Genomic DNA, 19221 nt, shown 5'->3' on the forward strand with positions numbered 1-19221 from the left:
AACCAATCGGCTGAGAGGAAGGCGTAACTCTCCCTACTCCGGCAAAGCAGGAGTATGAAGTTTATGTTATCAGTGTACAGCCGCTGTGAGAGAATGGTGCACCTTAGTGCGCATAGGTGCGTGATATTATCCAACTCTGGTTTTATACTCTTGCAACTTTAACCGCCGTACTTAGTTTGTAAGGGTGTATGCGCAAAGTTTAACGTGTCTCCTTTGCGGTTCCACACTACAAATGGCTTGGATTATTCCCCCGCATCTGCACAGGACTGGCGCTGCTTTTGTTCTGCTCGCAGTGATTCTGACAGGTGATGCAGTTGCGCAGGTTTTTGACAGCTATGGATTATCATACGCCTTGAGGTCCGAGCCGTCAGAGGACACGATATTGGTTGCCAATAATGGGATCCGCGTGCCTTTCGGGAGATCAGTCTTCATTGATCCCATCAACGATTTGGTTATCCAAGTTCAACCCGGTGATAGATGCAGTATAACGGTCCTGGACAATGATCCCCTGTCTCAAAAGCCTGGACACCTGTCTCCGAAAAAGTTTCCGTGTGAATTTGGCCCCAACGACGTTAAGTATTCGCACTTTGGCTCCAGGAGCCCTCCGAGGGACAGAGTGAGATTACAACTCAGGTATGACACCCAAACAGATACCATTATTATACCTTTCATGATGGAGGTGGAAGTCATTTTCACACAGCTGGAAGTTCTAACCAAAAATATGCCACTCACTGTCGAGAAACTGCTCGGCACAAGTAACCCCATCGATGGAAGAATTTTAGAATTCACCTATGATAAAAGTGCACAACAATGCAAAATAGTCTCTCTCTCAAGTGGCAGCGTGCTGCCCAGGTATGGACAACTTGCAGATGAGAATAGCCTTGGAACAATGGTGGACTGTGATGAATTTATTAAAATGAATATCCGTTATCAGCACACTTTTGCTTTCAAGTCACCGAACAGAGATTACATTCCAATGCTTGTGGAGTTACATGATAAGGAGGGCAATTTGCTCAAGCAGGAATTTTTCCAAATTTTGGTGAGGATTAAAGATGGAGAGGAGAACACAGCTCCGAAACCCAGCTTTGTTGCGATGATGATGATGGAAGTAGATCAGTTTGTAATGACAGCGATAACCATGGATATGCTGGCTGCAGAAGATGTTGAGTCTAATCCTGATGAATTAATTTTCAACATTACATCCACCCTGTCCTTTGAGGAGGGCTACATAGTGAGCACAGATGATAGGAATTTACCAATAACCTCGTTTTACCAAGGAGACCTCAAAGACTTGAAAATTGCCTACAAACCCCCTGCTGTGGATTCAGACACTGAGCGGATTTTCCAGATTGAGTTTGAGGTTGTGGACACAGAGGGGGCTGTGTCAGACCCTTTCGCTTTCATGATTGTTGTTAAGCCTATGAACACATTGGCCCCTGTAGTGACTAGGAATACTGGCCAGTTACTGTATGAGGGTCAGTCCAGGCCTCTGTCCAGCTCACAGAGTCTGGAAATCAGCGATGAGGACAGTTTACACAATGTCAAAATCACTGTTATTGATGGCCTGAGGCACGGAGAATTAACCGTTCTGGGCTCAAGGAGGAAATTTTTCACCCCAGCTGACCTTGATGCAGGAGTGGTCATTTATCAACATGATGGCAGTGACACATACAGTGATAATATTATTTTCAGAATGACAGATGGCACAAATGAGGTGGAGTTTCTGTTTCCCATCACTGTCGTGCCAACTGATGACGAGCCTCCCATAATCAATGCCAACACTGGTTTGGTTTTATTCAAAAACCAAATGATGCCAATCTCATCACTCATGCTCAGTGCAGCAGACATCGACTCAGAGGATTCTTCAATACAATTCACAATAAAGCCTCCCTTTTCCACGACTGGGCAGGTGTTGCTGCGTCAGTCTGAGGCCCCAGAGGACCCATCAACCTGGAAGTTTAATACAGAGGATGAATTGTATGAGAAAGTAATGACTGAATGGCTGCAGCAGGATATAACTGATGGTAAACTGTTTTACAAGCACATTGGGCCTCACAGCGTCAGCACAGTCATGGATCAGTTTTTGTTCGGAGTTCAAGATGACAACGACCCACCAAACCAATCAAGTGAGAGCTCATTCATTATCAAAATTCTCCCTGTCGACGACGTCCCACCTGAACTTCACCCCGACACGACTCTGCAAATGACTGTGCACGAGTATCACCTTACTTACTTCCGAAAGAAATTCCTCCGTTACACTGACCTGGACTCAGAGGATCGGGATCTAAAATACACAATCATCCAGCCACCGACGGATACAGATGAGAATAGCCCTCTTGTATTGGGAGCTCTGGTCTTAACTGAAAATCCAAACATTGAAGTCACAGTTTTCACTCAGGCACAAATTAACCACCATAAAATAGCCTACAAACCGCCTGATCTTGAGCTTGGAATTACCAGTCATGTTTTGCAGTTTCGGTACACTGTGGAGGATGTTTCTGGAAATATTGTCGAAGGAGATTTCACTATATTTTTAAAGCCTGTGGACAACACGCCACCTCAAATAACCAACTCTGGGTTCACTGTGTTCGAACGCGGCACACATATCATTACGAGCATTGAGCTGGACACCTCAGACACAGACACAGACAGCAAACAGATATCCTTCACTGTTACTCAGCCTCCACTGCATGGCCAGATCCAGCTTACGTTCACAGTCATCACAAGAGGAGACACTTTCAGCCTAGAGGATATTGGAAATGGTAGAATTTCATACATCCATAATGGAGATGAATCAACAGTTGATTTGATACAAATAGATGTCAGCGATGGCATCCACATTGTCCCAATTATTATACAGATTAATGTGAAGCCGATTGATGATGAGACTCCAACTATCAGCCTTCCAGCTGGCACAATCGGCTCCTACATAGATGTACTGGAAAATGGAGCAACAGAAATCACAAGTAATGTCATTCAGGGAAGAGATGAGGACACAGATGACCTCCGTTTGATCTTCATCGTTGAGGACCCACCATCATTCGGTGAAATTCTGGTGAAAGGTGTCCCATCTGGCACATTCACCCAAGCCGATGTCATTAACGGCTTTGTGGTCTATGCTCATACCAGTGGTGAGATAGGCTTGACCACAAAGGAGGACTTTTTCAATCTCACTTTGACTGACATGTCTGATGAGTGGACTGTAGGCGGAAATAAAATCACAGGTGTACGAGTGCATGTAACTATTCTTCCCCTGGACAGCCAGGCTCCAGAGGTCTTTGTGGGGCCACAGTTCTCTGTTGTGGAGGGAAGAAAGAATGTCATTCAAATTCTTCATATAAACGCTGATGATGCAGACACCTCCAACGATCACCTCCTTTGTACAATCATTGTACAGCCGAGTTCAGGGTACGTGGAAAATATATCCCCTGCCCCAGGCTCAGAGAAATCCAGGTCCGGGACAGCTATTAGTGCTTTCACCATCAAAGACATCAGACAGAATCACATTTACTATGTTCAAAGCATTCACAAAGGAGTCGAGCCAGTGGAGGACAGGTTTACTTTCAGATGCTCTGATGGCATCAATTTCTCTGAAAGGCACTTTTTCCCTATATCCATAATCCCGTCTAATGATGAAAAGCCTGAGATTTACATGAGAGAGTTTGTAGTTATGGAGGGCACGAACATAGTCATCGACACTCCCATTCTGAATGGTGCTGATGCAGATCTCCCCTCTGATCAGCTCACATTCATTATTTCCAAACCCCCCAAGCACGGATTTATTCTCAATCAGCTCACTACTGGCACTATCCCTGTCTCTAACTTCACCTTGGATCAAATTAGGGAGGCCTCCAGCATTGTGTATGAGCATGATGACTCAGAGACCACAGAGGACAGCTTTGATATTGTTCTTACAGACGGAAAGTTCAGTGTAGAGAAAACAGTAATAGTTATGATTCTCCCTGTAGACGACGAGACTCCGAGGATGGAAATCAATGACGGCCTTGAAATTGAGATAGGTGACTTGAAAGTCATAAACAGCAATGTTTTAAAAGCAACTGATCTGGACTCTGAGGATGACATGCTAACTTATATTATTCGCTATGGGCCCAGTCAGGGATATTTACAGAGGGCATCAACTTCTGGGACTTTGCAAAATATCACAGTTGGAATTAACTTTACACAGAACGAAGTGGATCAGGGTTTAATTGTGTACATCCATAATGGGCAAGAGGGGATTCGGGACCTCATCAAATTTGATGTGACGGATGGCATCAATCCACTGATAGACAGATACTTCTATGTGACAGTGGGTGGCATTGACATGGTTTTCCCAGACGTGATCAATAAGGGTGTATCACTTAAAGAGGGTGGCAGGGTTACTCTGACAACAGACTTGCTCAGCACCAGTGACCTCAACAGCCCAGATGAACACTTGGTTTTCACAATCACCAGAGCTCCCATGAGAGGACACCTGGAGTGCACAGACACACCTGGGATGCCCATCTCATCCTTCACACAGCTCCAGCTGGCTGGCAACAAAGTCCACTACATCCACACTTCTGATGATGAAGTGAAAATGGATAGCTTTGAATTTGAAGTGACTGATGGCTACAACCCTGTGTTCCGCACTTTCCGCATCTCCATCACTGATGTGGACAATAAAAAGCCTGTAGTGACAATACACGGCCTAGTGTTAACCGAGGGAGAGAACAAACTCATCACGCCTTTTGAGCTAACAGTGGAGGACAGAGACACTGTTGACCGCTTCTTGAAGTTCACAGTCACTCAAATCCCGGTTCATGGTCACCTGCTCTTCAACAACACCCGGCCTGTCACCTCCTTTACAAAGCAGGACCTGAATGAGAACATGATCAGCTACAAGCATGATGGCACAGAGAGTGCAGAGGACAGCTTCTCCTTCACCATCACTGATGGCACTCATACAGACTTCTACATCTTTCCCAACACAGTATTTGAAACTCGAAAGCCCCAAATGATGAAGATTACTGTTTTACCAGTGGATAATGGGGTGCCGCAGATTGTGGTGAACAAGGGTGCCCCAACATTGCGGGTTCTGGAGAATGGTCACCTGGGGTTTGTGATCACCAGTAAGACTCTTAAAGCAGAGGACAGAGACAGTATTCAGAATTTTGTGACCTTTAGGATTACTGTTGTCCCAGAACACGGCTACCTGATCAACCTCGGCAAAGGAAATGCCACTATCACCATCTTCACACAAGGTAAGAGAGCTGCATTTCAAACAGCTTTGCATTCCTGTGACTTACACCAAAGACAGTTCTAATAATAATTCTCATGAGCCCACTCTCAAACTCATTTTTTTTTTACCCACTTTGCAAAATGTACTCCCCTCGGATTACTGAAAAATGCAGAGTTCAAACATAAGGCTTTTGTTTTCACTGAAGAGACTGCCTATTTACATAAGATGAAGTATGCCAGCGCCTCAGGTTGACCAGATCTCACTGGAGGATTGCATTTTTCAAACAGTGCCTAATGTATTTCACTTAGGGAGAGAACTGATGGTGATTTGTACATTATCAGAGTCATATTTCTAACAGAAGGAAAAGGGATTACAGACATGATGATAGATAGGTGGCAAGAGCATAGTAGTCTGGCTCACAGCAGACCACTGGCTGCAAACATGAGTACAGAAGTTATATTTCAAGCAGACCAGAGGGGTGTCTTAGTAAATCTTGGTAAATGCTAAATATCAAGGTAGCAGCATCTGTGTACAGTCAATATCCATGTATTCCCTGCTTTTATTTACTGAGTCACTGCGAGATGCTTTCCTCAAGAGACATGTTCAATATTTCAAGAATTCTCACAAGAATGAACAGACAGTAAATATAGTCACTCAAATAAACACAATTGTAAAGAACCCTGTCTTGCACCTCACTATCAGGATGGCAAACAGACCGCTGTGATGGAGCCCCAACAATCAAGCTATTCTTTATGTTGTGTGTCAGTCTATTAGATATACAGCGCTTGTTACCAGGCAGTTGCTCCTTTCAGATCCCCCAGATACCGTATGCAGTGGGCACATTTCATCTCGCAGCCTCAGCCTGCTTCTTATAGCAGCACTCAGTAGTTATTGACAAATAGTATTTCAGGAACAAACTGGACATATTTTCCCACTCGCTAATTCAGCCAAATGTCGGATGTACTTTTTACGAGTTGGATATCATGGACATTTATGCAAATGTTTCTCTTTTTCAGCTGAAATTGATGACATGAACATATGCTATGTTCTGAGGGATGGTGACAATGCTACAAATGACATCTTCTACTTCTCCATTGAGGACAGTGGTAAGTGAATTTGCTTAAACATGCCCTCTTGAAAACATATAAGCACACCATTAAGATGCTGACTTTTGAGGCCAAAAAAACTTTTTTTGATACACAGTCACAAGTTTAACTTTGAGTAACTGATTCCTTTGAAAATGGGAAACAAAAGGTGTGCGTGTGCTTCATAATAGGCCTTATTAAGCAGAATTTCTAAGCAGAGCTGTGTGCACAGATGGGAGACATTTCCAGAACAATAACTTCACACGGTTTCTTATTTCAGCATGAGTAAATGATAGAATAGGCTTGCAGTGAAAGAGAAGGATAGAACAATGTACTATTTGTTGATAACTTTTGTTCATGTCATGCTCTGTTGATTTCCATTCAACCAATAGTTCTGTCAAAAAGTCTGAATGTCAGAGCTTCCACGCTTATTAACCTTTTATCTAAACATTCATGTTAGTCTTACTGTGCAGTATCAGTCTTACAGCACCCCACCCATGATACACCATTATTTTTTCCATGGAAGTGCCTCCTTATTTAGAAAGTAATGATTGATTTAGCAAGTAAGTAATTAGTAGAACAATTAGCGAAGACCTTCCTTTCACTGTAGATATGTAATCAGGCACAGGCTCAGTAAATGGTTTGAGGCAATCATGCCAGCGTTGCCGATTAGCAGAAGCAGCGTGTCTGACAGTGTGTCCTTTTTGCTACCCTTGAGCTGTGATGTGAGCACAAAGGACCTACCTAATAGGGGCCCTCTTTTCCCACAAGCACCTCAGTGGGCCCCCGTATACATTTTCTCTTCTCTCGACTGTGGCTTCAGTTGAATAATAGACAGGTTAACATCAATGACAAGAGGTGGATGGGGTGCTAATGAGTGATGACTAAAATGCAGGGGACAACTCCTTATCAGTGGGTGATACTGAATGAAAGTGCTTTACCTGAGCTGCTGGCAAATATGCCAGCATATGCCCTCTGTTGTTGGTCCCTTTATTATTGTCTCAGTTGGGTTATTTGTTATGGATCGCTCCAGACTTGTCTCCCTCTGTCACGTTCTTTCTCTGTCCTGCTCGCTTAATGTTTGACGACATACTTGAATCCCCACTTGTACTTTATCTTCCAGAAATGGCAATTAGATTCCGCTTTTCCAGCATTCCCTACAATCTTTTACATTATCCTTAGACTTGATAAGAGGATGAATCAAAACATCATCTGTCTTGTTTTGTCGTTTGTGCTCAAACAAAACAAAACATGAAATTGCATTAGTCAGACAAATCATATTTCTCTAAAATGTCACTATGAAATGGGAATTGTGGCTATATAGTTGCACTTAAATTGCTTTACAAATTGATAAAACGTCTTGTTGGACGACCCATCCATAAGGATTCAACACATACTGCACTGCAGCTTGTGAGGCAGTCAGTGAACATTTTTTTAATAAGATTTAAGCTGTGCTGGTGGCTGCCCTAAATCCCCAGACAGAGCCTCTAGCTCTTTGAACAGTCGTGTTGGGGAGAAGCTGAATGGTGTTCACTGGAACACAGCTGCACTATGTTATGTTCAGCAGTGGAAAACATTCTCCTCCTCACTTCAAGTTCATTGGGAAATATACCAACATGCACTTGGCAATTTTCTAAGGGTGAAACGTTATTTTTCATGTCGCAGCTGCTCAGTGGGATTCTGGGAGTTTTTGTTAACAGCTGTGATGAACCGTGAACGTGTGCACAGTTCTGAGTATGAATGCAAATTAATATTGGCGACTGAATGTTTCTGCATATGTATGTATTTTAGGGTGATGGTCATGTTTACGGTACATATATACCATATCAATGGACAGGATTGAAACAAGGACAGTAACTATTGATTATTCAGTTGTTTCTTCTTTTAAAACAATTGATTCATTATTCATCTTTAAAATGGTCAAACAAATCCCCATGAAATTTTCTTACATAGCGCAAAGTGAGGCCTTCAAATTGCTGGAAAATATCCAACTAAACAAATAGACATTCAGTTAATTTCCAATTATGTTAAAGAGAGACAAACAGCAAACTTCACAAAGCTGGTAACATCAAACTTAAACAATTTTTATTTTATTTTAACAATTTATCAATTATCCTTTTTACTGTAGATTCATTTCCTGTTGGTTCACTAATCAATAAATCGACTAATCGTCTCAGCACGAGTTGTAGCCACTGACATTACCTGTCACTTTGCTGCTAGAGATAAGCTTACTGTACTGGGATCAGTGCCCTACCCAACCGATTGTTATTGAATCTGTGCTGGCTCCATTGTCAATCCAAAAATAAAGTGACTTACAACCTGCACTCATTACAGGGCAGGGCACTAATTCACTCTTGTCGTGTTTCTTTTGTGACAATAGAATGAATGGAAAGTGCCAAGCCATTTATTTCACTTAATCCAAATACTTATTGCAGTTTGAAAATAAGGTTGTTTTAGCTGTTGAAGCTGAGATCATAGTGCCTCTGATAGATGGATTGTCTTGGTGCAGGCCACAGGCTCTCTTAAATCGAGCTGCCAGGAGCTGAGTTCTTCTTGGCAGCGATGCTTCTGCTGCTTGATGTGTCGTTTTAAAGTTGTTCAGTGTTCAGAGGCCAAATTTGAATCTATGTTGGACCTGACCTACTCTTGTACATTGTTTGGCACAGCTTTATGTGCATATTGAGTGCAGTAATGACCTTTGCTTTATGTGGCCAAATATTATGAACTGAAATAAGAACAGCTAAAAAGGATGATAAACTGTTAGTAAATTGTTTTGTTTAACTTGATAAATGATGCTTATGTAAATTAGACTTGAAGAGAATTTGCTATTTCACTCAACGAGCTTATCATAAAGACACCAGATTGGAACTTTGCCACAAATAACAACATGACAATTAGGCCAGAGCCCAAAATGCTTATCATTTCGATTAGTGTGGGTCTCTCAATAAAAGAAGGATTCTCACTGTGTGACTAAATCACTGTTACTTTTAGCCCCTGTTGTTATAGAACAAACTTAATAATAATGCTGTATAATACTAATAATACACAACAAAATTATGCTGCACATTCTTCATAATAGTCTATAACTTTATAATCGTGGGTAGTTTGTGGATTTTATGTGTTATCCCCCCACCCCCTCCATCTCCAGTTTCTTTTTCATTTCAGAAATCTCTCACCGTGTGATTATTTTAGGTGCTTTTGCCAAAAGGAGGTAACACAGCATTTTTTCTCAGAGCTGCTTGTGTGTCTCACTATTAGTCAAGCTTGTCAAAGCTTTGAATGAATAATCACAGAGGACTGAAATTACACATTCATTTGTGGGTGTCAATTTCCTGTTTTGGAAAAACATCACACGTGGACAGCAGAGTATGAACAGATGCGTGGGCCAAAACAACTCTTTAATTACTTAGAGAAAGTGTCTTGTTTAGAAGACAATCAGTATCTGGATGTTTGTGCACGTGTGTTCTGGGGAGGGGCCTGCTAAGTCAGTTAATTGCTGTGTTTGGGTGGGCTCCATCCCTCCCCTTGTCTCCTGAGGATTCGGGTGTATTCAGGTGAGCTTACCTGAGCACACAAGCACTGGCATTCCCAGGCATTTGTTTGTGAAGCAGAATCCCTGTCTGCCTCCAGCCAGTCAGTCAGCATCAGGGACGGTCCTACTGACAGACACACTGCTGTGGCCTTTGTTTTTAATTCCAGGCACTCTGTACCGTCTCTTTTTTTCTTTCACTAAGCTACAAAGAGGCAGCAAAATACCATTAATTGTTCAGTTCTTAAAAATAGGCTACTTCTGATTCACTAACAAGGACCACTATAACAGTATGAGTTTCGAGAGGTTTATTAGGTGATCGAAGGGGACCGTTGATGTCCGGCGGCTGGCGGGAACGGAGACTTGTAGGGTGGGGGCTGTCTCTTCGGAAGCTCTGGCAGTGCAGAGTCCCCTGTCGTTCCTGTAATCCTGCGAGAGAGAGAGAGAGAGAGAGAGAGAGAGAGAGAGAGAGAGAGAGAGAGAGAGAGAGAGAGAAATAGGAGGACGAAAACGGGGTTGGGGGGTAGGGATATGAAGACAAGAGTCGAACAGGAAGTGAACGGGTTCGTTGTGCTTAAAATGTGCAGAGGAAATGAACTGTGTTCTGGGCGTGGCCCTCTTCCTGAACAAAGTTTATAAAACTACATTAGTCAAAATCCACCGCTACGTCCAAAGATTTCTTGTGTTTCCCATTTCACTTGTGACATCTGTTTAGTAAGCCCTATGTGCAATGAGTAGGAAAACCAGTAGTTCAGAATATCAGTGGAATAGGTAAAATTCCTGACTGGAACTTTTTTTTTACATGGCAGCCCCTGAAACAGAGAGGAATGTTTCTCCTTTCAAGTTTCCAATGCAAGTCTGCAGTGCCCTCTTCAACAAGCATGTTTTGTTTGTTATTTCTGCCTCATGTAACAAGATAAGTTCAGGTCGCCGTATGTACCTCGACCGAATAAATCCTCTGAACCATTTCGGCCTGCTGTAATATCTGCCGTGCAAATCTTCAACATCTTCCATGTTATCGGTGTATAATCACTTGTGACACTGAGTGCATACTTAAATCCATCTCCCTTGTCTCTCCGCCTGTCTAATCCCAGGTTAGGAGGGATTATTATTCTCCCCATAGCATGCGCAACAAAAGTAAGGGGAACGTGCACTCACATGCAGTTGTGAGGTTAATATAGACTTTGTGAAAGCTATAATATTCCCATCACAGTGCAGATGATGACTCTGCAGTTTCTGTATGATTTTGTCCTGTAATTAATGAAAATGTCTCCCCTACACTTTTCTTGGGGGGTATACCATTCCTCTGTCCTTGGGACCTACAGGGTGAATCATATGCATAAAGTATGCTGTAAGCGTCAGAAAATTACATAGTCTAGTAAAGTGTTTTAAAGGGATTTTGGGGGCGTTCAGTTTTCCTCACAGTCCATCTGTGCTGCAGCTAATAAAATATTAGGTAGTCATTTTATTGTTATGGAAAAATGTCTTGTGATAAAACATCTGGAAGTTGATTAGAGGAGCTATTCCTGGGTAACAGCTGCTTCACTTTGGGGATGAAAAACTGAATTACAGAGAGGATTTAGGTAATCGTTTTAGATGGAGAGGGATTTTCGCATCTCACTGGTCCCTTATGTCCTCATCGTCACTAACTTCGAATTATCATTTTCTCACCGGTCTACATTGCAGTTATATTTTCAATGTTCATATATGTCGTAAAGTAAAAGCACACGTGGAGAATGCTGCAGTGACCAACCAAACAAGTGAAGAACCTGTGCTCATTGATGAGGGGATGAAATATTAATTGTGAGCTAACATACTTAAGCCAATGTAATTTTTCTTAGAAAACTATTAAAAAGTCATGATTAATGATTGGCTCATTCTACAAGGCAAGTAAGCCAAAACATGTTGATGAGAGGTTGCAATTTTATAATATGAATTATGCATTTGAATTAGCCAATGGAGGGCTTTTCCTTGGCTTCTATCAGCAGTTTTATGCTGCTTTTTCTACATTGTAGTTTATTTTTCTCTTGAGGGCGGATTACTGCTAAACAGTCTGTGTTTGTCAGAAACAAATCTTCATCTGTTTGAGATGTGTCTTCTGGGACATAAAAAAATGTATTAATGATAGATAATCATTTAGGAGAGTGGCAGCATATATATTTTTCTCTCTGGTTGTGATTGTGTATTACATAGAATTTGAATGAAACATGGCTAAAGCTTCTAAGACACACTGATGTGCCCTCATTTTCCTTTGGAAACAGACTTACTTAATGATTCCCTTCCTCTGTTCTAATATGCTGCCAAAGTTAGTGTGTGGAGCAGAGGTTAACAAAGCAAAGACAAATTCCCAAAAGTATAGATACCCCAGGCCCAGGCTTGTTCTCTCGTTGATGATATGTGTCGTCATACCTGCCTTAGGATATCAGTCTAGCATAACTGGGGTTGTTCAAGCAATAAGTTTGTAGAAAATCTCTCTTTTGTGGAAAAGGCTTGCATGTTGAAGGTTGTGTTTGAGGTTTGGACAGTCAACTCCAGAAAAGCTGATGCATACATATATAAAATCATAGAGCTTTCTAGCACTGGCAACAGAAGAAGATAAACTAAATGGAATGGAAAACTGAAATGCTCAGAAAACCAAACCGATTTGGAATCTTTTCACATCTACAATGAAAGCAAACTTAAAATCTCAATTTCTTATGGAGTGTTTCATTTGTATCTCGTTTAATTTTTGGCCATAACTATTTAATGAGGCTGTGTTTTGAAACGTCTGATATCCCCCCCCCCCCCCCCCCAAAAAAACAAAACAGCAGGAGCTCTGAGAGTCAATGATGACACAGTTGCTGCTGTGCCGTCTCTCTTTTCACAGTAGCAGAGCTTTTGTTCAGTTTTGCAAAATCACTCTGGATAATGTGTTTTTGGCCCCGGAATCCCAGCAGTGGGCCGGAGCTGCTCCTCTCAGGCCTGCTGCACGATAAGCCTCTGACAGCTGGGCTAAGGCTGGAGAGTCACAACTCTCTCCAGCTAAGTCTGGGTTTCAGGATTGGAGCCCAATGCAGTGCTACATCTCCTTGTAGACACTTTTCATGCACAAACATTCACACAGTCGCATAAATCACCCACCATCTACCCATCTCGGGGCCAGCTGCCTGATCCTTTAATCAGAGATGAAGCTGGCGTTGCTAAAACGTTGCATCAAGATGCTGGGCATCAACTATAGTTTAATTGATAACTGCTTTGTCTTTGATTTCAAGCTGTTGTCTCTTTTGATTATACTGCCATGATGGAGGCCAGAAAAAAAGAACAGCTTCTTTCATTTTGATATCATCAGCATTTCAGTATGCCAAGAAAAATGTACACAGTAGAGGGGAAGCAAAATGTTACACAGCTTAAAGCAAACTCTCTTGAGAAGGTTTGCATTTTATATTCTCGCTATGAACATGATTTGAGTGTGTCTTGAGAGTAACATGGCTCTCGTATCATAAAAGGTGCTGATGAAATCCTTTGGGGATTCTGTGTGTGGATCAAACTCCCTCTCACCACCACCTACTCCACCTGCTTTCCCTCACAAGTGGAGCCTGATAGGCAGGATATGAGAAGCCATCGAGTTGAGAAAGGGGAGGGAAGAGCAGTCGGAAGAGATGAAAGACAGAAGTGCTCTGTTGGTCCCAGTATTGGTGGGGGCAACGCTTCAAGTTGCTTCCTGTCGCCTGTAGCGATGGCATGAATGTGCTGATGTGCACTTCGCTCTCTAAACACCGCTTGTGTTGACAAGTTGTGAGGGCTCAAATGTAGTAGATGAGCCCTGCGGGTACGCTGCCTCATCTGCATATGAACAGAAATTATTTTGATAATTGCAGTAGACTTGATTGGTCTACTGCAAATATATGCTAATCTTTTATTGAATTTCGATAGATTTTGTTTTTGCTTCAACATATAAACTGCTTAAAACATGTCTGGAACAACCAGGGAAATGTCCAGAGATCTATACCCTTCCCCCATGAAGAATAGTGAGGAATGTCTTGCTGCCTGAAATTAACTAGACCATGCCTGGGCTTATCTTGGTTTTCCAGGACATGGGTTTGGAGTGAAGAGTTACATATTAGCAAGTAAATGGGAAGAGGGAAACAAAGATAGGTCACCGGGTGCAGGTCTATACCACTGGGCAATCTGATACAGCAGTTACATTTAGCTCCTTAAATCCCCAAGTAATTCGCAGAAGCTATTACAATTACCACAAAATTGTTCTGTAATGGATTAAAGGTTATCACTGGTCAAAGAGTCAGATGCAAAAGAAAAGCATTTTTCAGCACATAATGTTTCATTACAGGGAGGGATCATTTAGTGCTATTGTGGTCTTGTGAAACCTCTGGGATATTCAGCTAACAGATTTAATTCACACTAAATTTAGCTTCTATAGAGAGTTAATCATTTTTTAAAGGGCATCTAGTGTGCATGAGTTAAAATGTCGAGAGCTAAGGGCAACAATGCAAGGTCTCCGCCTCTCATGTTTATCCCCTCCACATCTTATTACTTTATTGCATTCCTGCGGGGTCCAGGTGTTGGCTTTGAAAACCCATGGTCTCTGAATTAATAGTTCAGCCCGACATACAGAGCAGCTATTTGGAGCTATTTTTGTTGAGTTTGTATCACGTTTGATCCATTTCTGTGGTTATTTTCAAAGTGTTAGGTTTGTTATCATAGCTGTTATCTCTACCCATCTCTATCAGTGAGCTTCAATTTGTGAGCACTTCTGCTTTAAAGCTGTCATCATTTTCAACATTGTTTCCTGTGCCATGATAAATAAATTTGCTCACTTTTATGACTGACAATCTAAATTAAGTATCAATACTGTTTATTTGGCATCTTTGGAGATTCATTTGCCCAGGTTATATAACCCACTTGTTGTCAGGCATATTCAGACAACACTTAGGCGCCAATTGGTGATGTAAAAAACTGTAAAATCTGTATAAAACATAATGCCATTTGTCAAGTTGGAGGTGTAACACCTGATTTACCACTTGGGGATCATTAAAGCATTAGATGTAACATGATTCCTACTAACATAGACCTACAGGGACTGCAGTACCCCAATTCAAGGTACTGTTGCTGTATTAGTAAGCTAGAAAAGGTCAGAAACCTGACTGCAAACCAAATCTCCTTTTAGGGGACAATAAAGATAATGACTGTGAAGACTGAAAAGATTGTGGTCAATTATGTGACTTACAACTTTGCATTCAGTGTAGGCTCCAACAGTTCAATTCAGTGTAGGCTATTTATCAGTATGATCAAATTGCCTATTGAAGATATAGTGTTGAAAACTGATGACGATAAATGTAATTTTCATAGTATGTCATGGATAACAATGTTTTTCTGTTCGACGAATGCATCAGTGTAACTTATATTCAAAATCGAAATATACTGGGAATAATTTGTCCAAATGATAATGCTTCTTTTGAGTCGGCTTTTAATGACCCTAAAAAGCTTTACTTCCTGATGGCAAACTACACACAGCATAGTGCAATAGATTGCACTCTAACTATTTTTTTAAATGAGATATGATTGAACGATAGGATTGAATACTACATGTAAATGATGCAAGAGTAATACTGTACAGTCGCTGTACATAAATATGTTTCTGAATGTTATTTTATGGCCCCTACTATGCCTACATAGTCACAGGATCCATCCCCACTATCAGAGTGTCTCTGACTTTTCACCAAAAGTTATTTGATATTTTTCTGATGTAAAATTTGCATACGTGTACAAAGACATCCAGAAGTTGTTTTTACAACGATGCAAGTACAGGGGGGAATACTTGCAGATTGAGGGGCTAAACTAAATTTTGCAAGCATCCTTAGAAGTAATCTTCTCGTACATATTTTTGATGGGTTTGTTTCGCTGCACAGACTAATCTTCAGTTCAATATTACAAGAAAGAGACAATAACAACAGTGAATCCTTAGAAATCTTCTCCCCTCTTTTCATGAATGTAGACTAGCATGCTTATCTTTAACATGCAGGTTTGCAGAGTTCTCCTTGAAGTCTCCTTTTCGCAAGTCATGAACAAAGAACCAAGAGTCATTTAACACTTATTTAGGAATTACCATTTCAGCTTTTAAGGGAGCATTTTCCTCTCAAGCAAAATCCTCGCAAGTAACAACTGTGAAATGCAGCTGAAACATGTTGTTTTAAATGAAACCAATGGAGACCCTGAGAACAGCCTTGAGAAACACCCAGCTCTATTAGTATGGAGCTCATGAGTGTGTGGGACTGGGATGGGGTTTTATATTCTATGGCCTCACACTGCTGCTTTCAGCAAACAGTCCACCATTATTCGATCTGACAAGAGAGCAAACACTGTGCATTCAAGGGTCAAGAAAAAGCACGTCCCCCTCTCTTTGTCAAGTCCCTTCATCCTGCAACCTTATGTTGCTTTCTTTTCTCTCACATTTCCACACTTCCCCTTGCATCCCCTTGTTATATCACAAACTACATTCTTTTCTATTCAGTCACCAGCAGAATTGGTATTTTAGGCTTTTTGCGTGCAATTTACGCACCACTTTTTGAGTGTCATTTATATGCCACGGGGTTTGTGAAACAGCTTTGCGTGTGTCATTTAACGTTCAAAGTAATGTTTAGGCAACAAAACAACGGTAACAGCCGCAGCAAATCTATTTCGTTAGGTTTAGGAAAATCGACCACCATAAGCAGTCTATTTCACATTATCAGAGCGTATCAAAGCTACGCAGGTGCATTTACATTGCAGTCAGTACAGACTACATGGCGTACAAATGACACGTTAAATGCATCTATACTTTATCACAGTATACTTCAGCAACTTTGGCCTCATTGCTCTCAGGGTTTTCATACTGTACATAATTGACTGGTAATGAGAAACTCTTGATTTTCAATCCACAATGACCTTTACAAGTGAATGCTGAAGTAAGCCCTGCAGCTGCTAATTCAGCCTTTTGTGATTGTTTCCCCTGCTATTCAGAGTTCAGGCTTTTGCTCTCTAAACCGTGTGGCTTAGAGGTGTGGTTAATTAAGACACTCAAGGCGGCATCCTCTTTGACAGACAGGAATGTCATTCAAGGGCAATCAAGGAATTATTTGTCTGACCTCACCTACACAATCAAAACAAGCAAAGCCCTCATCAATGACTTTAATGCTTCCTTTGGATGGGCTCCGAAACTCAAGGTCGGCTAATTGATTTATGTACTCGCTTCTAAAGAGAGACAGCAGAATAAGACTTTTCATGTTTTCAGTTTTTAGGGGCAATCATTATCATTCTGCTGAACAAGGCCGCGCAACAACAGGGGTCTCACAGTCTGAATGTTAATATAATTGTATTATCATATTTTCCAGATGCACCGTATGTATTTCATGGAGAGGTGAAGATTTGCTCTAAAACTTTCCAAATGGAGTTAACATGAATCATGATCTAATCAATGATTTTAGCTAAAAATAGGCCTAGTAGTTAAAAGGTTAACCAAAAATAAGGAAATATTTCAGAATAACTTGTTTCCACCAAATCTGAACAGTCTGTTTTCCAGCCCCCCATGATCAGGGATAAGTCCTGACCTTGGGTGCTTGGTAGGACACCTTGCGGCCCTGGTTGGAAATCAACAACCCGCGACAGAGCAGATCTTCTGCAGAGCGGTGTATCCAGAGTTGGCTGCTTCCTAATCCTTAAGGTGCGAGGCTAATAGGATTACACTTAAAAACCCTGGATGTTTGCTTGTATGGGATACCAGTAATTTCTAGACACCGAGAAATATTAACCTTGGCAAATATCCAAAGGGCACTGTATTGAGTTGTTTTTCTGTCTGCAGTTGGGGATTTTTTTACATTCAAACACCATTTATTAAGATTTGTTAACAAATTAATGTTGAATGTACGTCAACAACTTTTAAAGAATGCAATATTCCAGCAAATGTGTGAGTTTTTTTGTCGAGTGACGACATTTGTGGCAGTGTGTGAGGACGCTAGAGCATGAAGTAGAATCCTGGACCTTTCCCTGCAATCACATTGTACAGTATTTCCTCTGACACAATTCTCTCCTGGGCCACAAATAAAAGAGCCCCATCTGAAATAAGAGCTCTGGGAATCGTCACTGCTTTTCCACACAGGGGGCTCCTACATTGTGACCCAGCAAGAAAGTCAGTGAGCAGTTTCCACAACAACCTTATGCTGCAATTTGGAATCAAAAACAGAAGGTGTGAGGACTGGATAAAGGTTATTGTTTTGCTTAAAAGGTATTTTACAGTGACTCATACTGTGTAGGGCAACATTTATAAGAACATTGAAGCACCTTTTCTGCTTCAGGAAAGGCACATTAAATCATAAACTAATACAAGTCTTTACCTTGAATGGCTTTAGGTGAATGTTGGTTAATGGTGCAGTATTTTTAAACCCCACTCTTGTTCTCATGTGCCCATCCAACCATCACCATTATGTACTGAGCAGTTGAAGTAATCGTTTGTCTCAGTTTCAGGTTTTGCTTGCATAATGCCGAACGAGGGAAAGAATATAATGATTTATGTGAGTTATTTCTGCAACCGTAAAGTGTTGAAAATATGATCCAAAAGGCCTCCAAAATTGTATTGTAATTTCATCACAGCCAACATAACAAGATAACTATCTTCCCATAGAAATCAACTCAAAGTCATATTTCCAAACAGAGGTGTAAAGCCTCGGACAAACTTTCCTCGTGTCCGCGGTTGCATTAATTCTACAATTGTAGGTCTGTAGGTAAATGTTTATTCATGATATGGTCATTGAAAGTTTAAGAAAAGAAAGTAATTGTATTCCAAATTTGGACAGAGCACTGAGAGTTAAATCACCTCCATAGTTGTGGTTCATATGTTAATCTTAAAGAACATTCCCTGCTGAGAGCAAAGCCTTGCTTGCTTTAAGTCATGCATGGCTCTCTGACCCAGCACCTTTGTTCAGAAGCGCCTTTGGCCTTTCTTTTAGGTCCCTCAAATGTCACCTCACAGTGACCACTGTGTAAGAGCGGACACAGAGGCGACAACAGCCGGAATGGAACCTGCGGAGCGGCCAAAATAATGGTGGACCAGTTGCATGAAAGTCAGTGCTTGTAGAAAAGTGTTTCGGGCCTGTGAAATCATAACAGTTCTAAATCTTTCAAGCCATGACCAACTCGTTACTGCTGATACGAGGCTTAAGGTGATTAGACCACAGCGCTCTCTCTCTCTGCTCTACCATGTGCTTTCTTTCCTTCAACAGGATTATCATATCCCTTTTCCCTTAATTGGAGAGGTGAAAAGTATGCTGGTATGTTCTAGAACCCAGAGACAACTCATTTTATAGAGTTGATAGAAGTTATGATGATAGAATACATTTCTGTCCATCACAAAAACT

At 41.3% G+C, this 19221-nt stretch overlaps 1 protein-coding gene across 1 annotated transcript in view; it reads left to right on the forward strand.

Moving 5' to 3' along the window:
• The first annotated feature begins 232 nt into the window (after positions 1-232).
• Positions 233-19221, forward strand: part of frem2b (FRAS1 related extracellular matrix 2b) — a 47895-nt gene continuing 28906 nt past the window's right edge. Inside the window, exons 1-2 of the mRNA XM_076100623.1 lie at positions 233-5243; positions 6238-6327. Of these exons, the coding sequence (XP_075956738.1) occupies positions 233-5243; positions 6238-6327 (5101 nt within the window). The remainder of the gene's footprint in view (positions 5244-6237; positions 6328-19221) is intronic.

The sequence above is a fragment of the Anarhichas minor genome, unplaced genomic scaffold, assembly GCF_050575085.1.
Source record: "Anarhichas minor isolate MPS153535 unplaced genomic scaffold, ASM5057508v1 ptg000026l, whole genome shotgun sequence".
Taxonomy (NCBI): Eukaryota; Metazoa; Chordata; class Actinopteri; order Perciformes; family Anarhichadidae; genus Anarhichas; species Anarhichas minor.